The sequence below is a fragment of the Lontra canadensis genome, unplaced genomic scaffold (assembly GCF_010015895.1).
Source record: "Lontra canadensis isolate GAN:19392208 unplaced genomic scaffold, GSC_riverotter_1.0 scaffold111, whole genome shotgun sequence".
Lineage (NCBI taxonomy): Eukaryota > Metazoa > Chordata > Mammalia > Carnivora > Mustelidae > Lontra > Lontra canadensis.
In genome coordinates this window covers 1,403,469-1,419,095 of record NW_022631105.1, presented here as the reverse complement: position 1 = coordinate 1,419,095, position 15,627 = coordinate 1,403,469, and the positions used below count along the sequence as shown (strand labels likewise).

The following is a 15,627-nucleotide window of genomic DNA, read 5'->3' as shown; positions in this document are numbered from 1 at the left end:
TTGTTGCATTTTACAGCTTTAGACCATAGGCGTATTTAGCATGCAAGATGAACCTGCCGTCATGTTGGAAAACCTGCTTCCCTTGACCCCCAGCCTGTGGACAGAGAATCTGGAGATGAATGTAGTAATAGTCACTGAATTTATCTAGCACCACCGGTCATCCGGGAAATGCAGATTAAAACCATAGTGAGATACCCCCTCGTACAAACCAGGATATCTGAACGTTTTTTTTTTTTTTTTTTTAATTAAAGATTTTATTTATTTGACACAGACAGAGCTCACCAGCAGGCAGAAAGAGAGGGGAGAAGCAGGCTCCCCGCTGAGCAGAGAGCCCGATGCGGGGCTCGATCCCAGGACCCTGAGACCATGACCTGAGCCGAAGGCAGAGGCTTAACCCACTGAGCCCCCCAGGCGCCCCATAACTGAACTTTAAAAAGGCTGACAACACTGATCATCAACAAGGGTCTGGACCAGCTGGAAGCTTCCTGCATTGCTGGTCATGGTGGGACATTGTTGTGCTTGAAAACAGCGTGTCCTTTCCCGATGCAGCTGAACACACCCATGCCTGGCACTCCCCCTGGGTCAGCAGGTCTTCAGTCTGTCCTTAAGGAAGCAGAGAGCACACCCACAGAAAGCCTCGCACAGATGGTCCAGCAGCTTTCTTTACCCTAGCCCCAGAGGGGACGCAACCCCCACATCCATCAGCAGGCCCAGGGCTGGAGATGCTGCATGGCCTCATGTGAAAGAAGGAACAGCCTTACGTAGTGAGGAGGCAGACAAGGGCTGTCTGATGCCCTTGGAGGGGGTTCTGGGGGTGGGGGTGGCCACAGAAGGGGGTTGACGTGAGGGACAGGAGGGAGCTCCCATGGGCAGTTGGGGAAGGGGAGGTGCTCTGTATCTTCACCCAGTGGCCGCTGCACGGGCACAACCAGGTAGTTCGTCAGGCTGTACTCTTAGAGGTTGTACATTTTATTTTACTCTATGGAAATCATGCTTTAACATACACAAGTAGAAAGACAGTTTTGCATGTGGCCCTTCAGCAGAACAGTGGGCAGTAACTCCGAGTGGAGAAGTCCTCCATCGGGGCGTCTGGGTTTGACGCCAGCTCCGCCACACGCTCACCCACCGTGGCCGCACAAGTGCCTGTGGGCCCCAGGGCCTGGTCCCATCGTCTTTGCGCGGGGCGGGGCAGACTGCCTCGGTTGTGTGGTCAGGTGCTGAGAATGATTTCCCTCCCGGGGGCTGGAAAAGTCAGAAGAATAGTATTTCTTGACATTGAGAATCACATGCGGTCCAGCCCTCGCACAGCTGCCCTCACTCGTGCACACGCTATGTTCCTTCTTTGCTACAAAGTCTGAGTGGGGAAGTGGCCACCGAGCCGGTCCAGCCTGTGGTCGTGGGTTGAATTGTGACCCCCAAAAAGATGGGGTTCCATCCTAATCCCCCGTACCTGTGAACCTGATGTTATTTGCCAGTGAACCTTTCCTGTGAGTCACACCGGGTTAAGAGTGGCTCCCCAAAGCCAGTGACTGGTCTCTGTGAGAGAAGTGGGGGGAGATGCAGACACGCACCCAGGGAAGACGGCCTCTCAAAGAGGCCGAGTTTGGAGTGACTCAAAGCCAGGGGCCACAGGGTACAGTCAGCAACATCAGAGAAGACAAGGAGGCCTGCCAAGGGGATGTGCCTGCTGCCACCCGGAGTTAGACTTCCGGCCGCGGAGCTCTGAGGCGCTGAGCTGTGGTTCCGAGCCCCCCGCAAGGGGCTTTGCCGAGCAGCCCTCAGAGCCCCCGATGCCTGCAAAGCGTCTGCGCGGTGTGGCTCTGGAGTGTCCACGGGCGCGCACGCTTTGCGAGGCACCCCAAAGTGCACTCCGCGTCCGCGTTAGCACGTGCGATGCCCTGCACACACGCACCGGGCGGCCAGCCTGGCCTCGCGCGGAGGGTGCCCTCCGGTGTCCGCACCCGCCATCGCGGGCATGGCGAGGAGCGTGTCTGCGGTGCGCCCGGGTTCTGCGGAATCTTGGGGTGGTGGCTTCAGCGGTAGGCAGGCTGAGAGAGGAGCCCCTCCGACGCTAACCGCTGCTCCGTGTTCTCGTTTGCAGGCGCTCTATGAAAACATGCTGGTGGAGCTGCCCTTCGCCGGCTTCTTCCTGTCCAAACTGCTCGGCACCAGCGCGGATGTGGACATCCATCACCTGGCCTCGCTCGACCCTGAAGTGTACAAGAATCTGCTTTTCCTCAAGAGCTATGAAGGCGACGTAGAGGAGCTGGGGCTGAACTTCACTGTGGTGAACAACGACCTGGGGGAGGCGCAGGTGAGGGCCTGTTCTGACGCTGCTGCCGTTCCCGCGGGGCGGCGGGTGTCCTCCCGTGTGGAAGTGCTCCGGTGCCGTCCGGTGCCTGGAGGGCTCGACGTGGGGCGTGGGGGTCTGGAGACGCACGGGCCACGGCCCCAGTCCTCTGGGGTTCTCTTCCCGGGCCTGCTGCTCATCTGGCTCTTGGCCCCAGGGACTGAGGGTAGCCCCTTCTCGACAGGAGCTCCAAGGGTCCCTGTGCACCTCTGTTCCTTGCCCATTCTCTGTGGACCTCGGGTGCTCTGACCCCGACCGCTGGCCTGCGTGATCAGTCTGGTTGGTCTTGCTGTCTTTATCCTTTTTTTTTTAAAGATTTTGTCTACCTGTTTGACAGAGAGAGACACTTCGAGAGAAGGAACACAAGCAGGGGGAGTGGGAGAGGGAGAAGCAGGCTTCCCAATGAGCAAGGAGCCCAATGCGGGGCTCGATCCCAGGACCCTGGAATCACAACCTGAGCCGAAGGCAGATGCCCAACGACTGAGCCACCCATGTGCCCCCTTTTTGAAAAACATTTTATTTATTCATTTGAGAGGAAGAGACAGCATGAGCACAGGGAGCAGCAGAGGGAGAGGGAGAAGCACACTCCCAGCCGAGCAGGGAGCCCAACATGGGGCTCGATCCCAGAACCCTGAGATCGCGACCCGAGCCAAAGGCAGACACTTAACATTGGAGTCACCCAGGTGCCCCATGCCTTTATTCTTCTTAAAAACAAACAAACAAACAAAAAACCCCTACATGTTAGAGATCGAAACTGATTTTTTTAGATGACAGCACTGTTGGGGCATGATTTACATACCACAAAATCACGCTTTTGAGGACGGCGCAGGTCGGCGCGTGCCGGGTGCGCCGCCCTCCTTAGCTCTCCAGTCAGGATGGTTTCCTCTCCCCAGAGAAGCCGGTGCGCTTTAGCAGGCCCATCCCACCCCGCATCGGTGAGCACGACCTGCCTGCTGTGCGCACGCTCGGCTACCCCAGGTGCGGCGCGGGACGGGAACGCTGCTGCTTCTTTCCCTTGCCGTAGGAGCCCGTGCTCGTCCCTCTGTCCAGCTGAGCGGCTCTCCGTCGTGTGGGGACGCCAGTCTCCCAGTTGACGGACATTTGAGTTATTTCCACTTTTTATCTGTTAGGAAGAGTGTGCTTGGAATGTTCTTGTCCCACACACTCAGCGTGGAAGGATTGCTGACACCCGGGGTTTCCTTGCAGTGCGATGAGATCGGAGCCGTGGGGGGAGGTAGAGATGGGCTAGACTGGCCACCAGGTGGGACTTGCTAAAATGGGCGGTTGGCATGGGGGGCATTTGGTGTACTTTTTGTGTACATTAGCATACGTTCAGACGGTCCCCTAATCTGCAAAACCTTTTTTAATGTGTACGACAAACCGGATTGTTGGAGGACCTTTGAAGTCGTACTTGTTAATGTCTCGTTTTACCAGATTTTAAAGTGGCCAATGTGCTTCTCTAATTTTTGGTTTTTAGACAAATAGCTGTGTTTTGTAGGGAGAAGCAGCGTTTCTGCCGTTCTTATGTAGATGAGTAACCTTCTCTGAATCTAGTCGTTCTAACTACAGAACGCTCGTTACCATTAATCTTTGTAAATTTCTGTTGCTGGTTTTTAATTCAGGCTTTCAAAGGTCATCAGCTTTGCAACCTTAAAAGTAACTTCATATTAAAACTGTAGTCAAGGGGCGCCTGGGTGGCTCAGTGGGTTAAAGCCTCTGCCTTCGGCTCTGGTCGTGATCTCAGGGTCCTGGGATCGAGCCCCACATCGGGCTCTCTGCTCAGCGGGGAGCCTGCTTCCTCCTCTCTCTCTCTGCCTGCCCCTCTGCCTGCTTGTGATCTCTGTCTGTCAAATAAATAAAATCTTCTTAAATAAAAGGAAAAAGAAGCAGCAGCTAAGCTTAGGGGCACACAAGAGAAGGTGGACGGACGCCAGCGAGTCGTGTTCTCCTGCCGTTGTGGAGAACAGTTAGAGGCCTTGGGCTTTAGAAAGGGCAAGGACATACGCGGAAGGAGACCCAGTGTTTGATTCCAAATCCTGGTTTGCAGGATTTCAGTTCCTCAGGGTACAGCGGTCTAAACACATGCGTTTCAGAGCCGGCAGGAAATGAGTAACAAGGAAACGCCTGAGGGCCGCCCGCCCGGATTGGTCAGAGGAATGTGTGACTCTTGATCTGCGGGTTGTGGGCTCGAGCCCCATGTTGGATGTAGAGATTACTTAAAAAAAATAAAGTCCTTTAAAAAGAAAAGGAAAAAGAAAACCCCTGAGCCTCCCTTCCCAGGAAGCTGAGATTCAATCCTGGGACTGCCGAACCGTCGCTTGGCCCCACAGCAGGGAGGTCTTCGGCAGCGGAGATGAGAAGCATACTCAGATTTACGCGTCCTCGTGCTAAACTCTGGGTGTTCTGCCTGCCTTCATGGTACTTGAGTTTTAGTCTGCTTCTTGGCCTTGAAACGGCTACTTATTTCCTGGGGCGCCGGGGAGGCTCAGTCGGGGAAGCGTCCGACTGGTTTCGGCTCAGGTCATGATCTCGGGGTTGTGAGATCGAGCCCCACGTCAGGGGCTCTGTGCCCGGCAGGGGTTCTGCTTGGGACTCTCTCCCTCTTCTGCCTCTGCCCTCCACCCCCCACACCGTGCATGAGCTCACACTGTCTCTCAAATAAGTAAAATCTTCAAAAACAACAACAAAAAGCCACCTCTTAAGAAATATGAGTGGATTAAATCCTAAGTGGAAATAAGGGAAATGACACCACCTTGGCCTCCTGCTTCCCTGTCTCACTCGGACACCTCCGGGCATTCTGGAGAACTGACCTTGGCGCCGGGAGAGGAGATGAGAACGGGGAGGACGGAGCCCCATCCTGGTTGCGGCTCACTTAGTTGCGTTTGCTCCCACCCCTTCCACCTGAGACAGCCCAAGTTTCAGTCTGCGCAGTCAGCCTGTGTGTCGCGGCGTGAGGACACCGTGAACACGGCGGGAGCGAGGCCGCGGGTCCCCGTCTCGGGCCGCCTGCTGGCGCGGTTCACCAATGAAGTAAAAGCACCGGGCGGTTCTCTAGTGACCTGCCCACGGCCTCTGCTGGCGGGAGTGTTTCCCATTTTCCTTCTGAGATAGACGGTGACAGTGAGACGTCGCGCACGTAAGCGTCCGTTACAGCAGCTCGGGTAACACTGGAACCGGTTAGAAGCAGCAATGTGAGGTGACAGTTCAGCGCCCGCTGAATAGAGGTTGTGGGTGGCGGCGCAGAGGGATAATTGCACTGAAGGGTCCAGCAGGGAAACTGAGAAGTCCCTGGAAAGCGGCTGATCTTTGGGGGACACCTTCCGGATCCCTGCAGCGGCAGGTACAGAAACAGTCCTCTGTACGGGTTTAAGTGCATGACGTACCATGACGTAGAGGGTTCTAACGTGCAAATACTCCATTATGTGGGTAGGTCACGTTAATTTTCCTTTCGGAAATACGAGGGTTTCTCCCCAACTTGTTTTCCTCGGTGCAATCAGTACGGCTGTTAGCCTGCCTAAAAACAAATGTGAAATTTTAGACCACGAGTTTGTACACGTATCTCTGCTAAGGAAGGGCTCAGGGTTTAAGGTGGCCCCTGAGTGTCGCCGCGCCCAGAGCATGAACTTGAGGCGCAAGACCTTGTCCAGGCCCCGGTTCTGCTGCCGTGCCGCATCACCCTGGGCTGGTCACAGCAGCGGTTCCGCCCTCCCAGAGGGCGTGGACGGGGCCCCGAGGATGAAGTGGGCGCGCTTGGGTAGGGAGCCCGTGTGCCCCCCAGTGCCATCCAGCCGCACTCAGGAGGGGCGGGGAGCACAAGCGCAGGAGAGCTGCCCTGGTTCATAGTGAGAGATGTAAATACGCCTTCACCCTGGAAGCCCAGGACCGATCCAACACGGTGTGAGACTTGGGTCGCTGTTCCAGCGTCACCGAGACGGGAGCGGAGATGATCACACGCTGTCCCCTTGCGGTCCCTGGAAACAGCCTTGCCATCTGATAAGGCAGGAGGTCTGGGGCTTTGGGGGTCCTTTACCTGACAGTTTCCCGGGTCCTTTGTCTCTGAATCACTCACTACCTGCTCATTTGTTTCCCGTTGTTGGTGCACTTGGAGTAAGGGCTGGAAGTTGTGCAGGAAAGCAGCACCGCGGGCTCGTGGGACCCAGGTAGTACACGGACGGCAAGCACGGGATGCATCACGGTCTCTCCCCGGAGTGGGGAAGTGAGAGGAGGTGTGGATTCAGAGCCTTTCTTGGGCCTCTGTTTCCAGCCCGGAGCACAGGCACTAGCAAGCAGGGGGAGCACTGGGGGAAGAAGCCCACGTGTTGAAGCCTTGTCGTGTCCGTAGCGCAAGGTGGCCAGGCAGCCATGGCATAGATGATTTCAGGAAAGCTCCTCCGCGACGGGACAGTGGCCTCCGTGGGAAGTGGTGCAGAAACTGGCCAAGATGCCATTGCCCGGGGCAGGCCGTTGCCCGGAGCCAGAGGTGCTGTCCTCGTTCATGCTGAACCGCGAGGAGGACGTGCCCGCGGCTTCTGTGACCCGCAGTCTGGGCAGCGCTCTGTGTTCACCCCGAGCTTTGCCACCCACCGGCCGTCAGGAACGTCTTCTTCACTTGCGGTCTCTGTTCTTAGCACAGGCGGCCTCATCCAGGTGCGTCCGAGAAGTCAGCAAACGTGAAAATGGTGCATTCTTGTGAGTTAGGCTGACGTATCTGTGATGGCTTGTGGTGTGTTGTCCGTCACCTTTGGTTCACGTGAGCTTACAGACCACAGACCTAGGGTAGACCAAGCAGAAATACCACCGTTTTATTAATGACGAAAGCCATTCCCGGGACAGGGGTGGGGGTTGCAGCTGTCCCCGTCTCAGTGGGCAGGGACAGCCAGCGTCTGGCCCTAGCTCCTGCCGCGGGCTTCCTGCTGACACCCCGGCGCTGCCAGCCCTGCTACCCAGATCTGTGCCCCCGACACACTGCGTGAGCATGGTCCGGTGATGACGGAAGGCTGTCCCTGGGAGTGGGCCATCTGAATGACGGCCCGTCATCTCTAATGGACTGCTGTCCTCCGAGTCCTGTCTGCAGTACGTGAGGGGCCCCTGGCCCCTCAGTCGGTGGAGCCTGCGACACTTCACCTTGGGTTGTCAGTTCAAGTCCCACGTTGGTGTAGAGATAAGTTAAACATAAAATCTTTAAAAATAATAAAAATAATGAGGGGCCCCAGGGTGGCTCAGTCGTTAAGTGTCTGCCTTTGGCTCAGGTCATGATCCTGGGGTCCTGGGCTTGAGCCCCGTATCAGGCTCCTTGCTTGGTGGGAAGTCTGCTTCTCCCTCCGCCTGCCTGTATCTGTCTCTCTCTCTGTAAATAAATAAATAAGAATCTTTTAAAAAAAAAGAATGAAAGAATGAAGTACTTCATAGTGATAGCAATATGACAGAGACACAAAAGGAAGAATGTTATGTTTGTACGAATATGAGTTATGATTCCACTACATCCTTCATTCCTTAGGCTGTATTTTCTCCAGAATGAATCCCTTTTGACATGAGTTCATTTTTCGGTTCATACCTTTGCCCTTTGTGATTCACAATTTATTTTAACTTTTTTTTTTTTTTTTAAGATTTTACTTATTTATTTGACAGAGACACAGCGAGAGAGGGAACACAAGCAGGGGGGAAGCAGGCTCCCCGCAGAGCAGGGAGCCTGATGCAGGGCTCGATCCCAGGACCTGGGACCATGACCTGAGCTGAAGGCAGACGCTCGACGATGGGGTCAGTCAGGTGCCCTATTTTAACTTTCAGTTATTTATTTTAGAGAAGGGGGGCGGGCAGGGGGGGGGGGGGGGGCGGGGGGAGAGGGAGAGTCTCAGGCAGACCCCCTGCTGAGCACAGAGCCTGCCGTGGGGCTCGATCTCACGACCCTGAGATCATGACCTGAGCCGAAATCAGGAGTCGGACACCCAACTGACTGAGCCACCCAGGGGCCCCAGATCGCTAGTTTTTACGACGGAGTTGCCGTCATCGCCCTGTCGCATTGGCGGCTGACGCTCGTGAAGGCAGAGTAAGACTCCCGGCTGTGGAGGGTCCCACCAGCGGGGCGTCCTCGCGCCGACCGGGCTAGCCTGTCACCAGCCACATGGCCTCTAACTCAGCTGCCGGCGTACAGGCCGCGCTAGCGGGTTTCTCTGAAGTGAGTGTTTCTTGCCTTCGCTTTGCTCTAGTCCTGCTTAGAATTTCCAGACCCTTGTTTTCCTCTCTGCAGGTGGTCGAGCTGAAATTTGGCGGCAAAGACATCCCCGTGACGGGCGCCAACAGGATCGCGTACATCCACCTGGTGGCTGACTACAGGCTGAACAGGCAGATCCGCCAGCACTGCCTGGCCTTCAGGCAGGGCCTGGCCAGCGTGCTGGACCTGGAGTGGCTGCGGATGTTCGACCAGCAGGAGGTCCAGGTGGGCCGCCGCGCCGCCCGGGAGCCCCGCTGCCGCGGCCAGGCTGCCTCGCCTTTTACGGATCGACCTTGTTTTTCAGGTGCTGATTTCTGGCGCACAAGTCCCCATAAGCCTGGACGACCTCAGGTCGTTTACGAACTATTCAGGTAAGTTGCCGCCGCTGCTTGCTCGTTCCTGAAAACGTTACAGACGGTCTTTCCGAGCGGACTTTCCGTTCGCTTTCTGTTCCGTGATTCAGGCACACGGTCTGGAGCCCAGCACGAGGGCCCCGGAAAGCCCCCCTGGCCCGTCTGCCTCCGCCTGCCCCCCAGCAAGTCGCTGCTCTTTGGTTCTGTCCATCTCTACACACAACCACAGCAGCTCTTCTTACCGTCCTCCTGTTACGCACGATTCTGCCTCTTGTGGTTTTCTCTCCCCACCGTGTTTTCTTAAGTCTCCACGAGCGCGCTGGATCGCTTCTCGTCTTCCGCTTTCAAAACAGTGCTTGCCGACGCCCCGCCCAAAAACCAGAGCCAAACAAAAAACACTAACAATTAAAAAGAATAAACAAAAAAATTGGACCTCCTGTTTATTAAGTTAAACTTAAAACTTTCTGCCCTTCAAGAAAATGAAACACCAGAAAGAAGATACACAAATGGCCAGTTAACACATAGAAAGATGCTTAACGACATCAGTCATCAGAGAGAGAGATTGTTCAGAGCTGGACCTGGCGTATCTTTTGGGCATTTGTAAGTTTTTTAAATTAACCACGTAGACACTTAGGAACATGAAGAGAGGAAAAAAAAATCCTTCAAACAATCACCATAATTTTAGTGGAATTTCAGTCTATCCTAGTTTGTGGTGATACGTAATTTATAGTATACATGGTCTGTGTAGCATCAAAAATAAAAATAAGCTCTTTCCAGCAGACAGCCTCTCCTCTGCTGTCCTGTCTGCCCTTGAGGTATGTTCAATAAATTTCTGTCTCTTTAAAAATAAATAAATAAAAATATAACATATGTGTACATATATACACACACACACACACTTATATATATCTCTAAGCTGTTACTCTTCTTACAACTAATTTTTGAGATTAAATAGGTATATATGATTTATTTAACCTTCCACTATAATAAACAGTTCTATGTTTATTTCTATGTGTACTCTTTTTTTTTCTTTTTTTTTAATGAGAGAAGCCCAGAAGTTAAATTGCTTATTAAGGATGTGAAGACTTCAAGGGGTGAGATTAGGATGGGTAGGACTCGCAGAGAGAGTGCGGCAAGCAGGATTAGCACTGAGGAGATGGCGTACATTCTGGAGCTTGGTTGAGGGTAACTCCACCCCTTCATTCTTTTTTCTCATCTGTAGGAAACTCCAGATCTTAAATACGTATGAAGATCTGTAGTTGTGAGCCGTTGATTCTTTCTTTTAAATTTAACTTTAATGTAAGTCCCAAGATTCATTGTTTATGCCCACAGCCAGTGCTCCATGCAATACGTGCCCTCCTTGGCACCCACGACCAGGCCGTCCCAACCCCCCACCCCCATGAGCCATTGATTCTTAATTTTATTGTGCACAGACATTTTAAAGTTTTTTGGTTTTTTATTATTTTCTCCCAAAGATTTTATTTATTTATTTATTTAATTATTTATCTACGCAAGAGCCTGAGAACACAAGTGTGGAAGGAGCAGACAGAGGGGCCAAGCAGACTCTCTGCTGAGCACAGAGCCCGATGTGGGGCTTGATGCAGGGCTCGATCCTAGGACTCCATGATCATGACCCAGGCCGAGACCAGGAGTCGGGCACTGAACTGACGGAGCCACCAGGCACCCGTGAAGCATTTTATCTTTTTTTTTTTTAAGATTTTATTTATTTATTTGACAGACAGAGATCACAAGTAGGCAGAGAGGCAGAGAGAGAGAGGAAGGGAAGCAGGCTCCCTGCTGAGCAGAGAGCCCTATGCGGGGCTCGATCCCAGGACCCTGGGATCATGACCTGAGCTGAAGGCAGAGGCTTTAACCCTCTGAGCCACCCAGGCGCCCCACCCCTGAAGCATTTTATGTAGCAGCACTCCTGGCTGGCTCCGTTGGAAGAACATGTGACTCCTGATCTCGGGGATGGGTTCAAGCCCCACCTTGGAAATAGAGGTTACGTTTTAAAAAACGAAATATAATATTAAAAACGTTTTATATATCTTAGAAAATGTAGACATATTCTTAAGTAAATGTGACGATGCAATGAGTGGGTGTGAAACCACGTCTCCATGGCTGGGGTCTGGTAGGACCAAGCAGGAGTGGTGCGTGGTCGCGGTCGTGAGGCCCTTTGCTGCTACGCAGTGTCCGCTCCCGTTCCTTATTATCTGGTACACGCGTGATTCGTTTTTCAAGACCAGGAGAACTACAGAGTCATTCCAGTGTTGGGGCACCAGGCTGTCTCCCTCAGTGGAGCTTGGAACTCTTGATCTCTCAGGGTCATGAGTTGAGCCCCACATTGGGCGTGGAGCCTACTTTAAAAAACTAAAAATTAGGGGGCGCCTGGGTGGCTCAGTGGGTTAAGCCTCTGCCTTCGGCTCAGGTCACGATCTCAGAGTCCTGGGATTGAGCCCCACATTGGGCTCTATGCTCAGCGGGGAGCCTGCTTCCCCCTCTCTCTGCCTGCCTCTCTGCCTGCTTGTGATCTGTCAAATAGTTTAAAAAAATTAAAAATCAGAAAAAAATTTAAAGTCACTTCATTTTCATAAAATAGTCATTTATAATTGACAAAATTACAAGTGACTTTTCTTCATTGTTCTTCTCTGTTTTCTAAATATTATGAAATGAGTATTTCTCCCAGAACAGTATTTAAGCCTTAAAAACATACCCTGTGTAGGAGTTCCAGCTACAGCTGAGTGAGGAGAGGATTTCTCTCCTCAAAGGTGACTATTAGCCTGATACAAAAATAACACAAGAAACTAATAAATTAATATCCCTCAGGAACAAAGATCAAAAGTCCTCAGAATATCAGCAGCCTGAATCCAGCAGCTAAGTAGCACCCACCCCATGAATGCACAGTTAATCTGACATCTGAAAACGTGTTCACGTAACGTGCAGTACTGACCGTGCAGAGAACAGGACCCGCACGGTCCTCTCAGTCGAGGCAGAAGAGAAAGGAAAAAGCGAGTGCAGCTCTGGCGCATCTAAGCGTCTCCTACGCATTTGGGATGAACCCTAAGGAAACTAGAACAGGAGGGAACTTTCTCGCCCTGAGAGTGGACACACACAGCACGTCAGAGCTGCCGGCACCCTGGGGAAGGTTAAATGCTGCCTGTCTATGTCAGAGGCACGTGACCGTGGTTTCTAGCTAGTGCAGTAAGACAGGAGGCAGGAAAGGAAAGAGAAAAATGTCCAGGTTGGAAAAGAAAAGTGGAAGAAGTGAAACCGTGGGCGCCAGGGAGGCTCAGTCGGCCAGGTATCTCCGACTCCTGGTTCCGGCTCAGGTCATGACCTCAGGGTCGTAAGTGCAAGCCCCACGGTGGGCTCCAGGCCGGGTGTAGAGCCCACTTAAGATCCTCTCTCCCCCTCCTCTCCCTATGCCCCTCCGCCCCAAAAAGGAAGTAAAACCGGTTTTCTTCATAGATAGCTTGACAGAAAAACGAAATGAGAACTAAAGAACCATTTCAGCACAAATCAGTACCACAAACCAGTGTTGGTTTCACACACAATCCGAGAACAGAATTAAGCAGTTTCATTCAGGGTAACGGCAAAATTAATACAGTGTAGACACAGCAAAGTGAGCATACGTGCGGGACTTGTTCGCTGCGGCACACACGCCACCGCGGAGAGGAAGAGGGGACAGCCCGGCGTCACGGGTCGGACACTCCGTATCACCCGATGTTCATGGACAGATTCCGTGCAGCCCTACCAAAATCCCAGCAGGCCTGTCGGTGGAAACACACAGGCTGATTTTTAAGTTCATTTCGAAACGGAAAGGACCTAAAATAGCCGAGACAGTTTTGCAGAAGAGCAAGTTACAAGAGTTACACTGGATTTGAAACTTCCTTTGGCCGCAGTGGTCAGGACATTGTGGAATTGTCACCAGGACTGGCACACTGATTGATGCGACGTAATCAGGGATTCAGAAGCAAATCTGCATGTTTATGGTCTGTTGACCATTTACTTGACGGTACGGCAGTCCTGGGACAACATTCACATGGAAAACTGAGAGCTTCAGTTACCTCACGCCACGTGCAGAAATGAGCTCCACGGGATGGGAGCCCCGTAGGTAACAGCCAAAACTATAAAACCTCTAAAAGAATATAAAGGAGAAAATCTGCATGGCCTTTGGATTGGACAGAGTTTTTGGTTGTACACCAAAAGCATGAGCCAGAAAAAAGAAACCGAAATAAAGTTGGACTTCCTCAAAATTAAAGCTTTTGTGCTTCAAAAGATACTGTTAAGAAAATGAAAAGGCAAGCCACAGATTGGAAGAAACCATGTTCAGGAGATATATATAATATATATAAAGAACGTTTACGGGGCGCCTGGGTGGCTCAGTGGGTTAGGCCGCTGCCTTCGGCTTGGGTCGTGATCCCAGGATCCTGGGATCGAGTCCCGCATTGGGATCTCTGCTCAGCAGGGAGCCTGCTTCCTCCTCTCTCTCTGCCTGCCTCTCTGCCTACTTGTGATCTCTGTCTGTCAAATAAATAAATAAGATCTTAAAAAAAAAAAAGAACGTTTACAACTTAGTAGGACAAGCAGTTGAATTTAAAACATGGCCCAAAAAAAGTTTCACCTAAGAACATACGTATAAATGGCCAGTAAGCAAATTCGCACAGCAACAGCTGTTCGACACAAAGTCAGATCGTGATGAGAGAACACTATGTACCCACTGGAAAGACTGTAATCAGAAAGGTAGACGAGTACCAGGTGTTAGTGAGTACATGGAGAAAGTGGAACCCTCTTGACTGCACGTAAAATGGTGGCAGCTCTTTGCAAAAGTTGACCATGAGTTAGAAAGTGGCTGTACTCCTACCTCACACCGTATACAAAAGTGAACTCCAAATGGGTCAGCAACCTTAATGTAGGACCTAAAAGCATAAAACTCTTAGGAGAAAAGGGGTAAGTGTTTATGATCTTGGATTTGACTTTGGATTCCTAGATAGGATGCAAAAGCATAAGCAAAAAAAGAAAAAAGAAATGGGACTTCATCAAAATTACAAACTTTGTACATCCAAAGACATTATCAAGAAAGTAAAAAGGCCAACCTGGAAAAGGGGAGAATATTTGGAAATCATATATATGTGTTCAGAATATATAAAGAACTCTTACAACTCAACAGGAAGACAAGCCGAGTCGTAAATGGGACAAGGACGTGAATAGACGTTTCTCCAAAGAAGACCCCCAAGTGTGACCGGTCGCTAGGGGAATGCAGATGAGACAGCAGTGAAACAGGTCACGTCCATGAAGACGACTCACAGGCGCCATGTAGAGAGTATCAAGTGTGGCCAAGATGTGCAGAAATTGAAGCCCTTGCTGGCTGCTGGCCTGTAAAGTAGCCACTATGGAAATGGTCCGGTGGCTCCCCAGGAAGCCAAACACAGACTTCCCGTCGGGCCCAGCAATTCCGCTCTCGCGTGCGCACCCGAGGACGTTGGAAGCAGGGACTGAGTACGTACTTGTGCACGGGTGTTCACACAGCATCATTCACAGGGGCCCCGAGGGGCCCTCCGAACGGCGTCCTGCAGATGAATGGAGGAGCAGGTGTGGTCTGTGCGCAGCAGCGGGTGTCACTGAGTCTTCGGCAGGAACAAAGTTCTGATACGTCTCGAAACGTCATGCCAAGTGAAGTAAGCCAGGCACAAAACAGGACGGATGTGGTAGGACTCAACCTATGTGAAATACCTCCCACTCTTCGACTCTCACGCTCTCTCAAATCAAATCTTTTAAAAAAGAAAGTTTAAATGGTGAAATGTATGATTTGAAGAAAGAACCCCATGCAGACTTCTCAGTCCTGTTTTCCCGCAAGGCCCCGTTTTCCCAGCTTTCCCGCAAGGTCACTCTGGCGGGGTCTGGATCTGGTGCCAGGGAAGGCGCCCCATCACGGCCCTGTTACCCCACGTGCATCAGCCTCCCTGAGAGCACACGTGCGGAGCCCGCAGGCCTCAGTGGTCTGCGGGGAACGTGGGATTCGTTTGAGAAAGTGGGGGTGTTCCAAGGGGGGTCGCGGCCATGGTTGCCCACGTCTGAGTCTGCGGACACTGACATAAATATACAAATATGCATGTATTTATCTGTACATAAACGTGTGCACGTATCTCCCCCTTCTGTCATTAGTTTTTACTGCTGTAAGTTTGAACTCGAATGTTTATGTAAAGGCAGAGAATACCTAAGGTCACTCTGTCCCCACGCTCCAGTCATCATTTTACAGAAAGGGAATCAGTCCAGCCTTTCCTTTGCCAAGAAGCTGTCTTGGGCTGTTTGCACCACCCGTCCACACTGGAAGCTGAGACCTCTAGTGATCTCTGCTATTCCAGTAAATAGGCTTTAAAATATTATCATATTCATTTTGGTGCCAATTAATGCACTTAAGATACTTTATCGATGTTATTTCTGTAGCGTATTAACAATGGGGGAACAATATGTAGCAATTATTTCGGTTTTAGGAAGCACTTAACCAGATGAAGAGTAGCGAGCTGCCATCGCGCCGAGAGCAGGTGTCGCACGCGCGGGGCTGCTGCTGGCCGGGCGGGGGCGGTGAAGTGCGGCGAGACGCTTAGATCACGCGGGCAGAGTAGCCGGGTGTGTTAGAAACAAGTTTTCGGATCTGTGGCTCTCGTGTACGTCCCTGGTTGTTCAGGGTCTGCCCTCAGAGTCTGGTTGTT

The 15,627-nt window shown here is 51.9% G+C and overlaps 1 protein-coding gene across 2 annotated transcripts in view; it reads left to right on the top strand.

The window, feature by feature from the left end:
- UBE3C (ubiquitin protein ligase E3C) overlaps positions 1-15,627 on the top strand; it is a 109,053-nt gene that overhangs the window by 84,553 nt on the left and 8,873 nt on the right. For both annotated transcript variants that reach the window (XM_032840288.1, XM_032840289.1), the window contains 3 exons: positions 2,102-2,314; positions 8,598-8,786; positions 8,866-8,932. In XM_032840288.1, the coding sequence (XP_032696179.1) occupies positions 2,102-2,314; positions 8,598-8,786; positions 8,866-8,932 (469 nt within the window). The remainder of the gene's footprint in view (positions 1-2,101; positions 2,315-8,597; positions 8,787-8,865; positions 8,933-15,627) is intronic.